The 20,209-nt window shown below is 44.3% G+C and overlaps 1 protein-coding gene across 2 annotated transcripts; it reads right to left on the reverse strand.

The window, feature by feature from the left end:
* Positions 1 to 753: 753 nt before the first annotated feature.
* TECTB (tectorin beta) lies at positions 754 to 17,551 on the reverse strand. Of its 2 annotated transcripts, none has more exons than XM_032877353.1 (10): positions 17,400 to 17,551; positions 16,258 to 16,448; positions 14,860 to 15,002; positions 14,682 to 14,754; positions 8,793 to 8,896; positions 8,570 to 8,653; positions 4,840 to 5,002; positions 3,216 to 3,288; positions 2,023 to 2,055; positions 754 to 922 (listed from the first exon to the last, which is right to left on the reverse strand). In XM_032877353.1, the coding sequence occupies exons 1-10, from the start codon at positions 17,473 to 17,475 to the stop codon at positions 873 to 875; spliced, it is 990 nt and encodes a 329-aa protein (XP_032733244.1). In that variant the 5' UTR covers positions 17,476 to 17,551; the 3' UTR covers positions 754 to 872. The 2 variants fall into 2 exon arrangements, with proteins under 2 accessions (XP_032733244.1, XP_032733233.1); XM_032877342.1 differs by having other exon boundaries at positions 14,682 to 14,784.
* Positions 17,552 to 20,209: the final 2,658 nt, after the last annotated feature.

The raw sequence follows: 20,209 nt of genomic DNA on the forward strand, positions 1-20,209 counted from the left end.
CCATTGAGCATCACAAGATGTAGAGTAGGATTGGGTTGACAAATTTCAGAGGACCTGTCACAGATGTCACTCCAGCGTCATGTGCCAGCAGTGGTTTCATTTAGGCAATGCCACATCATGATGTCAAATTTCTGTTAATGTGGGTTTTATTCTTCTTAGTCCTATTTAATCGTTCATTTTCTTTTGATTTTTGAAATCTATATCAGCTATAAAAACAAGTTAATATCTATATAATGTTTATACTTATTTAAGAAACACTATACTAAAAACAAATTGGGTTAGCCCTGGTGGCCTCTCAAAAATTGTTTTCCTTTCTAACACTCAGGTTTGAGTATTAAATTCCAGTCTGATTCCTGCATTATCATTTGAAAGATCGGAACCCTTGCCTGGTGGCTCAGCCCTGGTTCTTAAATAAGCATCTCAGGGCATCAATGACAAAGGCCCCCCTTGGCAAAGTTGGCTATTCCTGTTCATTCTGTACTTAGCACTGACTTTGCGGTTATGCCCTACATTCTCCTCAATGCTCAGCTGCACTTGGTTGGGTGTGCTAGTCTTTTAAAATTAGAATCGCTTTCAAAGGAGTCCACTGCAGCCCTGCCTTGAGCTTGGGGGAAAGGAGACTCCTCCGCCAGCTGCAGGAGAGGAACTGCAGGATCTCAGAGCCACAGGAAGTCCCAGGAGGAAGTGGGGCACCAGAGGCAATCATTGAAATTCACAAAAATCACTGGAACACGTAATTGGCAAAGCACTATTCTCTGCTTCCCAACAGTATGCTCTTCTGTTGGTTCTTGCTGGCAGCATGATAAAAGTTTGTCACAGACACAGGAGGTGATGTTGGGTGGAGGAGATGCTGCTGGCTGCCTGGCGATTTCCTACAACACGACACAAATCCCCAGCATGACGATGAGGTGATAGAGGACATCTGTGAATTAGATAGGAGAGCAGATAGAAACATTTGACGTGGAGCAACGACAAGGCAACAAAAGGTTAACTCGACAAAAGAGTCAACCAGAAGCATTCAGTGGGTTTTCATAAAACTTTGCACATTTTATATAAAATCCATTTATCTTTTGGGGTTTCTGCCCCTTGGTTTTGTCAGTTCCTTGCCCTCTTCCTCGTCGGAACATGGGCAACACAGTGATGGCACGTTTTACCTTAGGGCTTTGCTATGGGACTTCTTTAGAAATGAAGATCTGGGATTAGAGTCTTAAAAAGTTGGTTTATATATTTCCTGTAACTGTGAGAGCAAAGTCTACATCTGTGAGTTTATTAATCAATAGAACTGTCTTACCCCATCTCCTCCCATAGTTTGTCCTCCTCATCACTCGGTAAGGTCTTGGGTCTTAGCTGAAATGTTTCTTCTTCTGAGAGGCTTCCCTGGCCACTATCTAAATCATTCCTCTACCCCTACTCCAACACTACAGGGAAGGGCAGAGGCCTTGACTATCTCCCTCTGTAGGAGCTCCAGTGCCTAGAAGAGTAATGATGGCTCATCTTACTGATATTTGCTCTATGCAGGGCATTCTTTGGTGCCCTTGGTTGTAACATTTAATCCATAGAGCAGCCATGTATGATAGGAGCCATTATTCACCCAATTTCTTAGAGGAGACTGGGGAGTGAAAGGGTAAGTTCATTGCCCAAGGTCATTTAGTGAATGAGGGGCAGAGTCATAGCAAGGACTCAGAGATATTTGTTGAAAAAAATGTATCATTGAAAATCACATTCTCTAAATGCAGGAACCCAAGCAAAGCCCCCTGGTGATGTTTTTTGCAGAGAGGTGGGACCCAATTCTGCTTCGTCCAATCTGTCTCCAGATGCACTCTTCCTGTAGAGCTCAGGGGCTGGCTGGAGAGACATCAGTCTACCTCTACCGCCTTCTGTCCCACTCAGGCGTGTTTTAAAGAGCAGCTTTCAATTCCTCAAGGTTTTGCTGGGGCCAAAGCTAAGCTTCTTTTAAAACACACATCTACCTTTTAAAGGCATTGCCCCATGACCCTTCCCGGAGGTGCCTCTTTTCCTTACCTGAGAAGCTATAGAGATGGGAGGATCCCCTGCCTGTAATGAGTAAAGAGAGAGAAAGCTGAAGGTTTAAGGAAAGATCAAGGAAGGAGCCTCAGATCTGTGTTTCCAAAATACAGACCTGACCACGTGCTCTCCCGATTAAACCAATAGCCCCTCATTGCCTTTAAGACAAAGTTTATAGTGGGGTTCACCAAAGCTTCTTTGAAAGAAGAAGAAAACCATTTTCTCCTTGGCTTTCTAAGGCGGGGGTTCGTAAACTTTCTGGAAGGGGCCAGATAATAAGTATTTCCGCTATGGGTCCTATGGAACTACTTGGTCCCTATTGGAACTACTTGACACTGTCTCCATAGGGTGAAAGCATCTGGAGACAGCACCTTGTATGAACACGCGTGACTGTGTTCCAATAAAACTTTATAGAAAACTGAAATTTGATTTCATATCATTTTTATGATATACCATAAAATATGAACTATGATTCTTTCGATTTTTTTTCAACCACGTAAGAAGGTAAAAATTGTTCTTAGCTAGTAAAAATTGTGTAGCTACTAAAGGCCCCAGCCTTCTTCCCACAGGCTCTGCTCACCCTTCATGCCATACCACTCTTCAGGTCACACAGCAAGATTACCGACGCGCGAGTCTTCCCTAGGCCCTGGACTGGGGTGAACTCCCGAAGCGCCCTACCTCCTGCACACCCACTGATGGTCCCCTCCCTTGCCCTTGGCATTTAGCAGCTGTCTCCTTGCTAGGTGATGAGTTCTTGAAGACAAGGACCATATGGTCTCCTCTAATTCTGAAGCCCAGGGTCCAGCCCAGCCCAGGGCTAGCACTGGGTGCTCTATGGAGTTTTGCTGACTCGCACTGGACCTACCCAGTACATTTTGTTGTCCGCTATTACAGTTGGCTGCCTGCTCTGCCCGGAAGTTCAGCACTTCCTAATTCCTTGGGGGCACTGGAATTTAGGCTGCAGACAGAGTTTCAGGGTAGTTAACAAACCTCAACTTCTTGGTTTGGCCTGAGCTATGGCTTCCCCCTCGCCCTCCCCCTCCCCATCAGGTGGGAAACCTTGAGTCGCAGGTGAAGGTAGTGTCTACAAGCACAACTGGTTTGGCAATTGAGTTAAAATGCTCCGACCTGCTGTGCCTGTAAACGCAGCCCCGCAGGAACTCGGGCTTTCGGAAAACAGAGAAGCTTACTACGGAGGGAGAGCTCCACCACCAGGACGCCCCCTGTCTGGTCCCGGAGGAGGCGCTTCCTCTTGTCACAGGTCTGAAGAACCCCAGCCGTGGGGGAGGGGCGGGGATGGGGGAAGAGTGGGGGAGGGGGCATGAGAAATGCACACAGGAGAGAAAAGAGAGAAAGGCGAGAGATTAAAAAAAGAAGTCGCAAACTTGATAGAGTCAAAATTCCCCAATCAACAGATCTTGGTTACCTTATTTGTCTGTCTATTTGTGTACTATCCAGAGTGCTGTTTTCATCCCTTCTCTAACTTGGGAGAAGGACAAAGCTTTACTCTAGGAACTCTTTAAACTGGAAGAAATCCCGGGGGCGGCGGGGTGGGGGTTGTTGGATATGGGAGGGATTGGCCTGGTTTCTTCTGATAAGAAGTGAGGCTTTTGCCTGCTGTTAGTCTCCTGACAGTGGTTTGAGAAGTGGACACTTGAGAAGTGTGCTCTGGCTCATTTTCTTTTCTCTTTAAAATGTAGGGCCGCTAATTATCCCTTCATCACCTATAAGATATCTGTCTGCTCCCTCCCCATTTTTTACGTGCTTCTGTGTGACCATTTCCTGGCTAAAACAAATGAGTAGAAATAGAGATTATAATCTTTTTCTCTTTTTTCGGTTGGTTACCACAGGCTACGTGAGCAGGTGTCCTCTTGAGAAACGCTGCGTTCCTGCTCTCTGGGGTCTCTAACCTGGACAGATCGGAGCAGACAGCCATTCGTGATTTATCACTGTTTGGTGAAGGCAGTGGTTCTCGGGCCCGAGCATGCCTCAGAATCACCTGGAGGGGCTGTTACAGCACAGATTTCTGGGCCCACCCAGCATTTCTGAATCAGGTGGTCTGGGGAGCCTGAGAATTTGCGTCCCTAACAAGTTTCCAGGTGGTGCTGAAGCTGTTGGGGACCACGCTGTGGCACCACTGTCCTAAGGACCAGGTTCACTCCTGGCTGTCGTGGAAACCTGTCTCCCAGTGGGACTCGCTCTGCATGTCCATGGATGGATTCTGTAGCAGCTTCTCGGTTTGGGGGGTGCAGAGGGGAAACTGGCCCCTGGCCTGGGCTGCACTGAACTTGGCTGTGAACCTGGGGCCCCGCCGCCCAGCGCTTCCTCTCACAAAGTCAGTTCAGCAGTAACGGCTGTTAGGAATTTCTGTGGAAGCTGGCCGGGCAAGAGCTAAAAGTATCCATCTTTTGACTCCAACCAGTACCTATTGCTACTACCAACATTTTGAATTTTCCTTGTGCTTTTAACTTTTTTCAAAGCATTTCCATGCCTGTTACTGTTCTCATTTTACCTAATACGGCTCTCTGAAAAGAGAAGGGCCACAGTGACTTATCACATCACCACTGTCTTTAGAGATGAGGAAACCGGGCTCCAGAGAGTAAGTGGCATGTGCCAGACCATGTAGCTTGTTGGTGGCAGGACGGACAGAGCCCGAATGTCTGCCCCTACACCCAGTGACCTTTCTTCCAGAATGCCCTCAGCACACATGTACACCGGTCTGGTTACGATTCCAAGCTAAAAATACATCTTCTCAAATACCACCCCCCACCCCCACCTCGGGTCACATTCTCATTCTGGAGAGAGGAGGCTCACCACTGGGCAGGAAAGCTTCTCACTGTCACAGATGAATGTCTCACAGTGTAACCAAACCTTGGAGAGTTTGGGGATGTTCTGGAACCGGAAAGCGTTGAATTGGAAGGTGGCCCTGTGATCTTTCCCATTCTCGTGTACGAGGACAGTTTCATCCGTGGGGCAGCTGGAGCAGATGCGGCAGGGAGGAGGGAAAATTACTTTGTGAACTCTAGCAAAATCTGAGGTAGATTGGCAGACAACAGCAACACGGCCCTGGGCTTCTATACAGCACGTTATCCTTACAAAGCACTTTGACTGGCAGCGCCTCGCTTATCTTCAGGATATGAGGTCAAGTTGAGGAGCTATGGGGCGGTGTGCTGGTTCTCATTCTATAGACAGGGGACAGTGGGGTGGAGGGGGGAGACTTAGGAGAAGCTGGCACACCAGGTAAGTCACCACACCTCTATCTCAAAGAAGGGAAATTCCTGAGAGATGAAGTCATCTGAAGGACTGGGACAGGGACTGACTCCCAGTATACCTACAAGATAAAGACACTGGTGCTGAGAACAGCACTTCCCAGAGTGCTACCATAGCCACCCGAGCCAAGTCATACCTTCCTCCCTTCTCTGTGTGTATTGTGAGGGCTTGCCGCTGGGAAATCTGAATTTATGTTGTGCTATTTAAATTCTATATTGTATACTTACCTTTGTAAAAATGTGGTCATGTTTTTAATATAGGCACAGAAAAAAAATGACTGGAGGGATACCATCTAAATGTTAATACTGGCTACTATGGAGTGGTGGAATTATGGACGGTTTCTGCTTTCTTCTTAAATCTTTATATATTTTCCAAATTCTCTATGAGAATGTAGCATTTGGAAAATCCCAAAGTCCCAAAGGTAATAACTTACGATGAAAATAATGTTTTTCATTTACCAAACACACGCTCATTCCCTACCGAAGTGGCAGACATTCAGCAAGGTGTTGGGAGCAGACACAAATGTACAGCAAGGCCCACGTGCACTTTGGGGAGTGTTGTCTGCAGGTGGCAAGGATCAGCAGATTCTGTCCTTTGTGGAAGAAGGTCTATGGGTCCAAAAGCTTGAGACCAGGGGACAGCACCACAGAGGACCCCAAAATTAATGCTCCTCCCAGAATGTCTCTCTGACTCCATTGTCAATCCAACCCAGTATACACACACCAGAGAGCCACCCCCGCTATCTGAGAGCCCTTGACACGTGCCCTCCTCCACACATCCATCAGAACCAGACATCAGGGGGCAAGTTAGAGGTAGGACTGAAGGAATGTCAACTCCATGAGTTAGTAACAAAATGAGAAGTGAACGGTATACCTTATTCTGGACCAAAGGTCAGAAGCCTGGCTATGGTTGTGGTGACCTCTAAGCAATGACAGAGCTGGAGGCATTTTCCGAGTTGTGAAACAAGACCTTGGAGGCTCATTTGGTGAATAAACCTGAGAGCCTTGTATGAACTCAGGACCTGAGTCCTTAAAATAGCTCCTTGTAGCTGGAGTGTCCAAGGCATGGCGTCAGCCAATGGAAAACAATGTAAACAGAGCTTTGTTGGGGGCGGGAGGAGGCAAGTCCTGGGCGGGCTTATTAGATGTCTTGGCTCTGCTTCCTCTTGGCACTGGCTGTGGCACTTGCCCCTCTGTGACAGACAACTTGGGATGGTGGAATGCCCAAGGGAGACTCTTACAACATCACCACAGGAGCCTTCTTCCTGACTTAAGATCAAAATTCCTAATAATACATCTCTTCTAACCCCTCTGTATGCTCTTGGAAACTGGATTTTCCTCCAAAAGGGCCCAGTGTGAACCCAAAGCATCTGGGAGATTAAGGGAGTGGACTTTCTCATTCCTCTCTTTTCACTGGTTTTTTGTGCAAGTATCTCCAACCTCAAGGGGCCATTTTAGCTAGGCAGAATATGAAACTAGATGAGGACTTATTTAATTTGGCTCTGCTTCAACATAGGTTCTCAGGGTTTGCCCAGGAACCCTTTGATGGGGTAGGTCAGCTGTGTGCCTGCATGTGTAACAGATACCCTAGGAAATTCCTATATGCACTAGAGTCTGTGGTGGTTACTAGACCACCACAAAGCCACAAGCGTTCCTTTGTCTGCCATCTTACACATCTGCCAGTTGGAAGCAGCAGTACCAGAGCAATTTGCAGGGAGAGGTTTCCATGGTATGGCAGAGCCTTTGTCCTGCATAGCCATTGTCTGAGAGCTTCCCAGCTCCTGATCATAATTTCAGGTCCCTATAGGTCACGAATTTATTTCACAATCTCCCTGAAGTCATTTGATTGCACCATTGTCAAGAGAACCTAAAGGAATCCTTCTGTGATAGGTATGATGTCCAAATGAAGCTACCATCTCTGCAGGAAGCTTTGCTGGGTTACTTAGATGTGGTTCTGCTGGCCTGTCCTACCGACATCTCTCAGGAAATAATGCTGCCTGAGTTGAGTCCCAAATCGTCCATCCCCTGACTAGCTCTAGACTTTGGGCAAGTTTCTGAGCCTGTTTACACCTCAGATTTCTACTATAAAATTAGTGTTTGTAAGGCACTGACCTAGAACACGCTGGTATGTTGTAAGTGCTGTTAAGTGTTTGTTAAGTAAAAATAAATAGTTAAAGGTCCAAGGTAACTCTGCCTTTGTTATCTAATGATTTTTGTCCCCAGCCCCAATGTTTACTTAGCTCTGAAGGCTTCTGGTGGCAGCACGGGCACACCGGTCCATTTGGGTTTGGGGAATGGTCTCTTTTGCATTTACTGTTCATTGTGTGTCTGATGCCCACATCTCTAATCTAGCTCAACCTGTCCTCTCTTTTCCAAAAGTACAATTCTAGGTGTTTTCCAGAAAACTGTCCTCTCAAGCTCAACATGTCATCCTGGAACTCAAGGAGACTCCAAAACCCTTATCCAGAATCTTCTTCCCTAATGCCCAACACCAAACAGTTCCTCACCTCTACAACCCATAACTGTGATGGCACATATGTCTCAGGCTTCTTGCCCTGTCCTTCTCTCCACCCCATATCTGATTGGTTGCTAAATTTTGATCACCTCTCCCTCCTGGATGACCTTCCCATTCACTTGGCTACACCTCCGTTCAGGCCATGGCCTCTAATCTGGTCTTTCCACCCACCACATACTGCTTCTAATCCATGCCATTGATGACTTCCAGAATTGTCTTTCTATTGTAGAATCCCAATACTTTTGTCCTCTACTCAAAAATTTTAAGAACTCCCCATTATCCCATTATCTACTGAATCAGTAACAAAAAACAGTGATGTTAATTAAGATGACTGGATACTGACTAGGTACTACATGCTTAACTTTTTATACAGACTGTCTGATTTAGGTCTTAACCAGGGTTCTGGTGTCAGATTAATTGGGTTTGAACTCACTTCCCCACAAATACACACACTAAGTAAGTGACATTACTTAACCCCTCCTGTGCCTCAGTTTCCTCACCTCGAAAATAGGGAGGGTAGTCATAATGGCTGCCTCTTGTAAGGCAAAAGAGTTAATATATGGTGAAGCTCTCAGAAGAGTACCTGGTACCAGATAGTTCTTTATAAATATCTGCTAGTATCAGGGCTCAGTCCAGAGGCACAAAGGGTGTCACAGATGTGACCCTGAGGCTTTACCTCTTCTTCCCAAGCCATCCCAAGCTAAAGGGGCCCCAGATCTACCCCACTTCTCAGCACCGTGCTCTGGAGGGTGGTACTTACCCCTTGTTGATTAGCTGCCATTGAAGGGGGTACATAAAATCGGCTGACGGGGTCGCCCAACAGCTGTTCAAAACCACTTTAAACCTGGAAATGCAATAAAATGCATCACCTTGAGCCAGAGAGTTGTATGCCTAGAAACATCTGGTAGTTAAAAAGTCTCTTGGCTGATCTTTTTTTCTCTTCTTTGGCTTTAAAAATATAAACAGGGAGGAAACATACTTACCTGACACTCAACCCTTTGGCTTCTACTCCCGCAAACAGATCTGAACCGATTTCGGATGTCTCCAAGACAAAAGGGGCTTCCTTCTTCGTGGAGAACTTGGCATTCTTTGGGAGGAAATTGACAATGGACATTACAACCTCTCAGACTGAGTAGCTGGGTGTGATAGGAGCAGATGGTCTGGGATGGGGTGGTGGTGGGGACACATCCAAGGGCAGAGGCATGGGCGAGACCACAGAGAGACCCTCAGGGACTAGGGAAGCTGTACTTCCTAGGATTGCTGTTGCCATCTTGGAAGGGATGAGGGTATCCCATATCTGGATTTGCTGGTCACAATGAGACACATACTATATGTCTCATCTATGCCAGCCAGGAGCAAGATTTGGCTTATGGAAAAAAGGCAGAATCCAAGAATGCTGAAGCACTGGGCTTTACTTAATCACCCATGGGGATAGGGATAAAACATAGACAACCCCGCTTAGCTCTTGCTCACTTCCACTGTTTGTCTGAGCAGATTCCAGCCTGGGTCAGAGAGTGTATGATCTGATTCCAGTACAGTTACCAACAAAGGCAACAGCAATAACTAACTGATCACCTACTGTGTGTCAGGCACCATTCTCTATATTAGGAAAGTCTCTGTGTCAGGATATCCAGTATTTGAAGATATAGCTGGGAACAAAGCAAAGATCTCTGTCTCTAACCACCTGACATTCCAGCAAGGGATGCAGACAATAGACAGTAGACAAATGAATTATACAATATGTTGGAAGAGAATACAGTACATGATATAGAAAAACTGTAACAGGGGCACCTGGGTGGCTCAGTGGGTTAAGCCACTGCCTTCGGCTCAGGTCATGATCTCAGGGTCCTGGGATCGAGCCCCACATCAGGCTGTTTGCTCAGCGGGGAGCCTGCTTCTCTCTCTCTCTCTCTCTGTCTGCCTCTCTGCCTACTTGTGATCTCTCTCTCTGTTAAATAAATAAATAAAATCTTTAAAAAAAAAAGGAAAAGAAAAACTAACAAATGTAGAGGAGGAGAGGGTAAATTGGAAGTGCAAGGAGGGCAAGCTGTAAGTTTAAATACAGTTGTAGTTAAGGAGCTCTCATCAAGGTTGTGACATTTGAGCCAAGACTTGAAGGAAGCAAGGAAGCCTGTGTTTCCAGGCTAAGTACTGATACAAAGAAATGTTTCTGTAGGGTGTGTAGGGTTTCCAGGCTAAGTACTGATACAAAGAAATGCTTCTATAGTGCCTGTAGTGCATGCAGACATCTGGGGAAGAATGTTCCAGCTAAGGCAAAAGCCCCAGGTGACAGTGTAGCTAGCAGGACAGCAAGGAGGCCAATATGCTGAAGCTTGAGTGAGCAGAGGGGGTGGGGGAAAGGTAGGAAGTGAGGGGGGTAGGCAGTGAAGTGGGAGAGGCTGTGGGGATGGATCCAGAAGACTGTGGTCACCTCTCTAAGTGTCAAGGGAGTATGGCCCTGATTGAAACACAGGAGCAACAGCCATTGGTCCCTGGTATGGTGTGTGTAGTCTTCACTTGGTCTCTTCATCAGGCAGTTCTGGGGAAGTTATTACAATATAGTAGTATGTCCAGTGGACCTACCCAAGGAGGCTGATTTCTCCATTCATTGTCTTAGTTTCACTCAACTTTAGTAACAACATTTCACTACTCTCTGAGTTGAGCCTCCAGAGACAACAGCATCATGACAAAAGGACAAGATCGCTGGGCTAATCCTAGCTCCCACCACCAATTTACAGGCAAGTCAGACGTTTGGTCCTCAGTTTCCCCATCTGCAAAATGGAAGTAATCTTTGCCTTCACCAACCTTGCAGAAATGTTTTTATGATGGTGATTTTATGTAATAGAAGCATAAAGCTTAAACCAGGATGCTAGTTAAAAGATTGAGTTTCATGGACTTAGAGATTTGTAGAACTACAATGAGTAAACAGAGTCAGCAAGGATATCTAGTTGCAATGGACTTTAGCCCCTTTCCATCTAATTTAGGGCATTTGCTGAGAGGCCTCAGAATCACCTTCTAGTGGTTCTTATATTTTTTCCTGATTTTGGGTCCAGCTAGGGCTCCCTAAGTCAGTCACTCAGAAGTCAGTTCTTTTCTTCCTGTCGGCCGACCTCTGTACCCCTTAAATGGTTGCAGTAATTAAACAATAATGTTCTTAACCATCAGTGATTTACTAGCTTACCATACAGTGAAAGTGGCAGGTTTACAATGGTTGTTACTGTTTATGATTACTTTCTGAGACTTGTCATATTTCCCAAGACTGTTAACAAATGTGGGACCTAACCTGGGGACCACAGTGCAGTCCCCCAACCTAGCCACAGGTGCTTCTCCCAGCCCCATCTCCCAGGAACCAGCCCATGGGGTAGTAGAATATTGGAATAATGCCTCTACTTGCAGAGGAACTCGTGTGATTCTGTTACAAAGTGGAGAGGAGAATCTGTACTGTTAATTTCATTTCTGGAACAAACACTTTTAATGGTCAGTTTCTCCACTTCTCACCTTATAGCTAAGGCAATTCTTTTCTCAGCATGATCTCCTACTTTCTTTATAACATGGTTAGGGGCCTATTTCCAGATATCTTTATCCTATAATACCTGTATCATTTGTTTTGGCATTCCTGGAAACATAGAAACACCACATAAACTACTCACTTGTAGAACAAGAGGGAAAAACACATTGAAAAATCAAGCCTTCTAGTCCCTTCACTTGATGGAAAGACTGAATCACAATGGTCCATTGACACGGTTAGGATGAATACATCTGTTTTAACAGCAGTTCATGTGGGCAAGATCTGGGAGCTGTTGTTGCTTATAAGCTCAATGTGAGATAGAAATGAAAGAGAGCAGCACAAAGCTAATATAATTCTGGAACATGTTCCTAGAGTCTTTCAGAACTAAGGTCACCCCTGACCCACTGTGCCCTGCAGAAGTCTGAAAGGGTCTAGAATATAACATTTCAGGTCTGGGCTTTGCTTTGTAGTGGGGCAGTGGCCAACTGGATAGTCCCCAGAGAGGAGGGAGTAGGATGATGGAGCACCAGTGGTGGGGAGATGTTGGGGAAGATAAGCTTGAGATAGTTGAAGGGCCATCAGCAACAGCATGACTCAGTATTATTTCAGAAGACAGAACAATGACCAATGGGCTATAGTTCCGGATATCAGATTTCACATGCTGATCGAAAATGGGAAAGGTCAACTTGCCCTTGTCCTTGGGAAAGGAGCCCACTCTTTAGCAATCTTGCAGAAGAGCTTTGGACATTGGGTGGAAGGTCAAGGTTGATCACCTCTGAAGATTGTTCTGACTTTGGAAGCCTATGAATTTGGACTCTATTGCTTGCATTTGTTCTATCCCAAGTCTTTCCCCGGGTCTCTGTCTAACTAAGAAGAATGGTCAATACTATTTTGATTGCATAAAAGTCAACCCAATCCCACACTGACATTGACGGTGTAAAGGTAACAACACTATAATGGTAACTGCTGGTGCCAGGAACTCTCAGAGTTTTCACTTTATATGGGGCCAAAGGCTGTGACCATGAGTTTGGCTACTTTTGCAGGCACATACCTTGTACCAGGTAGTATGGTAAATGCTTCATAAAAATAATTTTATTTAATCCTCATAATAAGCATATGGGATAAGTGCTATTATTATTTTTATTTAACAAATGAATAGATGAAGGCCCAAAGGGGTTAACTAACTTACCCAAGATCAAACAACTAGTAAATGGCAAAACTAGACCTTAAACCAGTGGGCCAACGGCAGACTATTTTCTTAAGCACACTGCTAGTCCACTTCTGCAAGCTGACTACCTTCCTTTATTTTGGATTAGGGGCCAAAATAAAGTCAATTCCTGACTTCTCGCCAGGAATATCAACTATGGGCTGTTGGCAGGACTGAGTGGGAGGGGGGGTAGAGGGAGAAGAGAGGAAGCACGTTGAGTAGAACTGGTGGTTTTGGAGCCCAACACTTGGAGCTCTTGGAATCCTAAGCAATTAGCTGTGCATTGATTCCTTTGTCCAATCGAGGGCACAGCTCTGTCTCTGGTAATTTGATGGAAATGTATGCAGGGGGCAGCTGTTGCTTCAGAGACACACAAGAATGCTCTCAGAGCGGAAGAAGGGAGGAGAAGAAAAATACCAGCCGCGCGGGTCAGGCCTAGGAAACCAAGCCCATGGTAGGAATATTAATCAGTACAAAAGTTTCTGTTGCAACATCAGACCCCCTCTTTATTGAGACCTGTTTGTCCTATAAGGGTCTTGATGGGCCCCAGGGGACACCTTAGCCTCATTTCTAGAACAGCTCAAGAAAGTGTCCAGGTAATTCTGTCTATCCAGCCCAGAGGATGATCTGGGAGATGACGAGGCTACACCTCTTTTTGTTTGCTTGTCTTCTTAAAAAAGAACAGATTCCTTCCAACGCTAAGATTTGATATATATTTCTGAAACCTAGCCCAACTTGGCAGATGGTGGGTGATGATTTTTGAGAACCCTCATGCCTCTCTATTGCCAGCTGTCATAAAATCTTCATAGGATCATATCTATGATTTTATCTGGTTAAAGTAACAATCATGCATATCTCTACAGGGGCTCAGTAGTAAAGACCGGCCATCGCCGTGATGTCCCCTGAGACTGTTGTTGATGAGTGAGTCCGTTTTTCTCTCTGGACAACCTTCAACAGTTACTGCAATGATGTTGTCATCTTTTAATCCCCCTGCTGCTCCTCACTGGATTCACCCTCCTGATTATAGGCCCAGGAGTTCTAAGAGATTCCTTTTCTCTGGAATTAACCACTAGCCGTGTGTGGTCAGGGTCCAACCTAGGTTCTTTGGGACCTTAACTCTTCTATAATTTAGAGAGTCCTTTTAAAAAAAAAAAGAATAAAATTTTTGAATATGAAATTTAACACAGAGCCTTAAACGGGGCCAGTGCAAAAGAGGGATCATGAAACCCAAGCTCCATCCCCTTCATAGGAAGTAAGGCTCAGAGAGCAGGGCTAAGAGATCCGTATGTTAGACTGGGCAATGCTCCACACTACCTGTGGAGTCATGGGCACACCATTTCCTCCTTCTGTGCTGTAGATCCTTGACTGTAAAATGGACCTGGTGACTCTGGGATTCCTTCTAGAGGATCTCTCACCTTCTGAGCTCACCTGGATTGGTAGCTTCTAGGGAGCAGGTAAAGCAAGTTCAAAGAGTTCAAGGCCAGTGGAGTTCCAGGTAATAGAGTCCTTTCTTTTGTGAAATGAATGCGTTGGGCATGATGGCTTCTAAGGATGTCTCCCAGTTCTAATGTTCTTTGTAAAAGTTTCTATTTCTGCCTGCGTCTTCCTCTAGCCAGCTGGAGTGTCACTGTAAGTATGCCTCTTCGTTGGAAGCTGCAGGTTTAAAAAAACTAACACCCCTTCTAGACAGGAGGGCAGCTGGGCTAATGGCTGTGGCTTATTTAGTTTTATTTTGAGAGACCAAAGTGTGCCTTTAACTTCAATGATGCTTTAACAGAAGCTAGATTCTAGTACCACTCTCCAGAGTGGGTTGTAATGGACACTAAGATGGTTTAAGAGTTAGACACTGGCTGTCTTACTGCCTCTTGACTTCTGATGACTCAGAGGATTGCCCTTGCCTCAGTTGTATCATAAGATGGGAATGTGCACTTTATATCTCTGTGGCCTTTTTATGGCTCCTCTACCCAGTCTATGACTCAACCTTCCTGTGGCATCTAGTCTTTGAAGAGGTTTAAAACTAGACCGAAGCTTATGTCTTAATTTGAATTCAAGAATGGGGCTCTGCAGAGAGCTTAGGGAAGAGCAAACCCCAAGGAAGCCTCCCATCATCTCCTGAAAAGACCACAGGGCACTAATGAGATCCTGGAGACCACTTACAGTATAGAAGTTGAGAGACAACTGGCTTTCAAATGTGCCCATGCTCCCATTCTTCACGTGAACAGTGGCCACTCTGAAAAGGGGAGAGAATTTTGCATAAGGACTGAAACATGCCTGATTGACAGGGACTGCAGAACACACACAAGGCAGCCAGCCCTCCACTCTCAGAGCAACTTACCTTTGGTCAAAGGCAGCCTGGTTCACCAAGTAGGTGGAGTGGTAGGTGCAGGAGAAGGAGTAGTTCACAGGCTGGTTCTTTACAATTACTGTGCTGTCATTGGAAACGATGTGGCTATAGAAGTGGTAGATGGGGGGCTTGTACTGGAGAGAGGAAGAAGGCAGTTAGGGAGGCCCTGGACCCCATGATGAGAAGGAGGGTCCTGGGAAAAGTGATCAAAGATGGTCAGACCTATGGGGAGACGTCAATGGTGAGCTGAGAATTTCTGCGAAGAGTTCTTGAGTATGTTTGACTAAGATTGTTTAAAATAATCTGGGTTGAATGTTGCACACTTACAAGAGATCTGTATTGGGCTTCTAACCAAAAAGAACAGGCTAAAGAATCTGTTTCCCAGCATCAACTTTTTACCCACTTCCCCCATCCAAATAATCTTACATGACTGCCTTTGCCTATCTCCCATTTCTAGAACATGTCATTATTTGTTCTTTCCCTCTTCCAATAATGAACACTATTTCTGTGGCTTTTTCCTCTGGCTTGTTGAACTCCCAGATCACAGAATATTGGAGTTGTAAGGGATCTTGAACATCTATGGGAGAGGAGACCTGCCTAAGACCACGCAGATGATTTCTAGTTCACTCTTCCAGGATACTCAAAGACATGATGTTTCTGTGAATCACGTCCATGACGCTCTAAATCACTGAGTCCTCATGGGGCCTTTAGGAAGAGGAGGTGGCCTTGGGTACTGTCTGCTGTCATTTTCTGAGACCCCACGTCTTCTGCAGTCAAGGTAGTAGGAATGCTAGAGGTCAGCAGTGGAGAAGACTCCCTTTGTGACTACACCCCTACTGGTCCTGTGGTCCCCAACTTTGACTTTATTGGAAGGTCTCCAACATCTCCTCTGACCTATAAGGATATTTGGCAAGAGGTTGCATCTGGTTCCTTCTAATTTTGATTATCTGTCCCAGGTACTTCACAAGACTCAATTATAAATTATATTATACTTTGGTTACTCCTGTAAAGTACCTTTCCAACTACTTCAAAGTCTTGAGCCGAGGATGTCCCACCATCCAACCCCGAAGGATGGTAGTTTGTGAGCACACACTCAGAATTCAGAGCAAGGTGGAGGTGGGAAATGTGTATTGTTCTACTCACCAAAGGTGGCTTAGTTCACTCAGGCAACAAATTAGGAGAATAAAATTCGATTCCAAAGAGTCACTTAAACTAGGCAGAGAAGAAGAATTTAAATAACACTAACATACCAGGAAATAAGAGTCAGGATTGGCTCTTAAAAGGAAATTGGTGAATTCTGAATCCTTTTAAGGGTAGACAGCAGACATCTTATTTTGGGGCCCCAATTGCATGATCCTAACAACTCTTCATTGTGTGGCTTAGACTTACCTCGGACTGGGTTCCACAGTAAGACTTGTTTTTAGGTGACAAATCCGGGATCACAAATTGATAGTAACCCCCTTCATGGACCCCGTTGTAACACAGCCCCCCGAGGGCCAGCTGATGCACTTCCCAGCCATAGGGACACTCAGGGATTTTGGTGATGATGGTTTTGGGATAACAAAACACAAGAATGACATCTAGGAAAAGGATACACATGGTTTGAAATCAGGTATGGTAATCATATTAATATTCATAAAGATGGACAGTGGGTTCTAGCCACACCTGAACATGCAAAGCAGTTGGTTAAAAACACTTTCCTTGCTATTCTTCATGAACCGTGATGACCGTTTTCCCCAAACCTCAGTCACTGAAGTTTTCTAGTTTCTGCTACATCATGTGATATCTGCACGATACTTAATATGTATTCAAAACTGGTCCACTTTTCAGCTTTAATCTATTTTAAGGAATATATTTGTTAAACCAGATTGAACGGATTAGAAATACAGATAAATTCTGGGGCATCTGGGTGGCTCAGTGGGTTAAAGCCTCTGCCTTCGGCTCAGGTCATGGTCTCAGGGTCCTGGAATTGACCCTCATCAGGCTCTCTGTACAGCGGGTAGCCTGCTTCCTCCTCTCTCTCTGCCTGACTCTCTGCCTACTTGTGATCTCTGTCTATCAAGTAAATAAATAAAATCTTTAAAAAAAAAGAAATATAGATAAATTTAGAAATAGATACAAATTTCTGTGCTTATGGACGTGAGCACATAATTTAAAATTTTTTTTAAATGTCCATTTCATGAACAGGACATAGATTCAATAAGTCAAAAAGGAAATAGATTATGTATTTATTAAATTATTGTAATATATTGTTTATTTGTTAAAAATACATATTTTCATATCTATTTATGTATCTATCTATCCATTCATCTATCTAGGATTCTATAATTTTAAAAGTCTCAAGTTTCTCCAATGCCCTGTTATTTCCTATGGGAAAAGTCTGGTTGGCACTGGCGTGCTTAACTGCATCTACCTGGTTAGGGTACTGATACTGCATTTTGATAGCAAGAGAAGCACAGAGCTCTGAACTTTGCAAAGACAGTCTCCTGGAAACTTCCCTTTAGGGAAAGATGGGTAGCCCCAGGGCATACCTGCTTTATTCGGAGTGCAAGATCTCGCTGAGGCTTCCACAAAGACAGCCAGCAGGACAAAGGCCCTCATCACCATCGCTTCTCACAACTTGCACTTTGCCAGTTGGCCTTGAAACCAAGCTGGCCAAATCTTCACAATCCTGCCAGAGACCCCGAGCCTGGGTCATTCTAGGTCAGAAACAGGAGCGAAAAGTTAAAAATCTAGGGTGAAAACAAAGCAGCACTCATAATCTTGGGGGAAATTTTCAAGGGAGATACATAATTCTGTCCCCCTTTCTTAATAGTTCCTTGTCTGTGCTGAGAGGCAAAAAGTGGTGTTCCTACCATTGGGAACGTCCGTGACACATGCCGTTGCTCATGTTTCCGACTGTTTCATTCTCTCTGGATTGTAGAGGCTGCCTCCCAGGTGCTCCCTAAATCTCCAGCCTCAGTCCTAGCTCGACTTTATATCAGCTGAGGGTGTAAAAGAAACCAGCTCCAGATAAATCACAATGGACATGCATTGCCCACTGTGGGGGGAAATAAAGGGAAACCTTGCATAGTAATCCGATGGGACGCTCAGGTTCAGCCACTTGAATCTGGTTCCTTTTACTTCACAGAGTTGGAAAAACCATTTTTTTTTGTTGTTGTTGTTGTTGTTTTTAACTGCTTCAAACAGGAGTAGAATAAAAAAGTGAATTTTTCCCCCTCTTACAAAAAATAACTTTGATTGGAGGCCAACTAATTTCTGCACACTTCTAGAGGACGATTTTCCTTTTTTATGTCTTGGTTTCTTGGCTTTAATTCTTGCATTCTTAGTTTTTTATGGAGGCTATCTAAACTTTAAATGAAAGAGGACCCAAGTTGGACAGTGTTACAATTGCTACTCAAACAAAAAATAGGTTGTTTGTATTAATGCAAACATGTTAAGGGATCCCCCCGCCACCCCGCCAACACATATTTTTTTAGTAAACTCTGAACTAGAATGTCATCCTGGCATTTCTTTAAAACGTCATCCTGAATCCAACTTTATAATTTAGATCTCCAGGCTTTTGAAGCTTTGTTAGTCCCCCAGAGCAGTGATATTGCAAGAAGGAACTTAGAAAGGTAATCTTATGATTCAATCCTCAGTCACCAAACAAGATCTCCCTAAAAACAATAGATAAAACTGAGAAGTTTCCGAATTTATTACCTGAGGGTTTTTTTTTAATCACCCAGAAATTTAAGAATGAAGAATCAGTGTTTGTTTTAATTTTTGTTTTTGGAGGAAACAGACTCTTTTATCAATCAATGGAAGGCACTGCGTAAAGCCCTTAGAGAGCCATCGTAAAAAGTACTGGAAAGTGCCCTCCTTTTGCAAGGCTTTATAATGTAGCTGAGAAACTAAGTCACCAATACACAGTGATTCAGAGTTAGAATAGTGGGCTAAAGCATTGTTTTGCTACTTACCACATTTCCTTAGTTTTAAGATACCCACTCCTCCTTCTGAGCACACATAATTTAGTATTGTGGAAACACTGGGATGTGTTTATAAGCAATGCGCACACCTAACATGGTAGCGAATCCTTGTTTCCTAAAAATCTAATGATAAGTTGCTGGTATGTCTTACAATGATGGTGTCAAAAAACCGAGGAAGTAACCCTGTGGCAAGTCCTTAAAAATTTCCATGACTCAGTTTCCTTCTCTCTAAATGAAGGCATAACCCTGGGCTTACCTTACAGAGTAGAATAGCAATGAAATGAAGGCTCTTACAAGCTATGAAGTAGTCAATAAATAACAGAGTACATGAAAAGACAACCAACAGTTTCATGCAAGTGTGTATGTCCTTGAGTGTTTTTCCCCCCTCACAGAGAAGAACCACGTGTTTCCTCATAGATTCATTTAACAGGAGACATATCTATATTGTATAAAGGACACGTATGTATTTTATAGATAAAGACATGCATATTGTACAACAGACATGCATGTATAATGGACATGCATGTATTTTATGGATAAAGACTAAATGGACTGAAGAAGGGAGGGGATAGAACATATTAATTTTTTTATATAGACACTTGGATCAAATTCTTTGTGGCTTGTTTATATTGATCTTCACAGTTCATTATAGGCATTACTTTCTGAACACAAAAAAGGCACTTGACTCTAACAAGTATGTGTGAATTCTCTGAGTTTCTCTTTCCTAGGGCTTAGCACTAACTCTGTGTTTCTTTCTTTGTCCTTTTTCCTAAACATCTATTGAGCTCCAATAGTATACTGTGCCCTGGGAAGACATGGGCAAGTCAATGGTGTCAAGGAACTGGGTGGGTGGGTGGGGGAGGCACAGAGTGATGGAATATGGGATAGAGAGGAGGGGAAAGGGAAAAATTAAGATGCTTGACAAAGGAATGAAAAAGGAAGCCAGGTCACAGAGGGCCAAAGCAGCCTAGCCTCTAGAGAATGGCCCTCTGATTTGACATAATGATTGTTCATCACTGATAACCACTGTTGTTATTTTTTATAGGTTGGGATTCTTGTTTCTATTCCAAGATTTTTTTAAAAGGAATTGCATTTTTTATTAATTATTTTTATTGACATATAATGTATTATTAGCCCCAGAGGTACAGGTCTGTGAATCAAGAGGTTTACATACTTCACAGCACTCACCATAGCACATACCCTCCCCAATGTCCATAACCCAACCACCCTCTCCCTACCCCCCACCCTCCAGCAACCCTCAGTTTGTTTTGTAAGAATAAGAGTCTTTTATGGTTTGTATCCCTCCCAATCCCATCTTGTTTCATTTTTTCCTTCCCTATCCCCCAAGCCCCTCATTCTGCCTCTCAAATTCC

The sequence above is a fragment of the Lontra canadensis genome, unplaced genomic scaffold (genome assembly GCF_010015895.1).
Source record: "Lontra canadensis isolate GAN:19392208 unplaced genomic scaffold, GSC_riverotter_1.0 scaffold3, whole genome shotgun sequence".
Taxonomy (NCBI): domain Eukaryota; kingdom Metazoa; phylum Chordata; class Mammalia; order Carnivora; family Mustelidae; genus Lontra; species Lontra canadensis.

Bases quoted from the DNA above. Each gene is read 5' to 3' on its own strand.
- TECTB (XM_032877342.1), bottom strand. From the start codon at position 17,475: ATGGTGATGAGGGCCTTTGTCCTGCTGGCTGTCTTTGTGGAAGCCTCA. The intron at 16,449-17,399 runs GTATGCCCTGGG...TCCTTTTCCTAG, and splicing joins TTGCACTCCGAATAAAGCAG to ATGTCATTCTTGTGTTTTGT. The intron at 8,897-14,681 runs GTAAGTGGTCTC...TTCCTCCCAAAG, and splicing joins TGTCTCTCAACTTCTATACT to AATGCCAAGTTCTCCACGAA.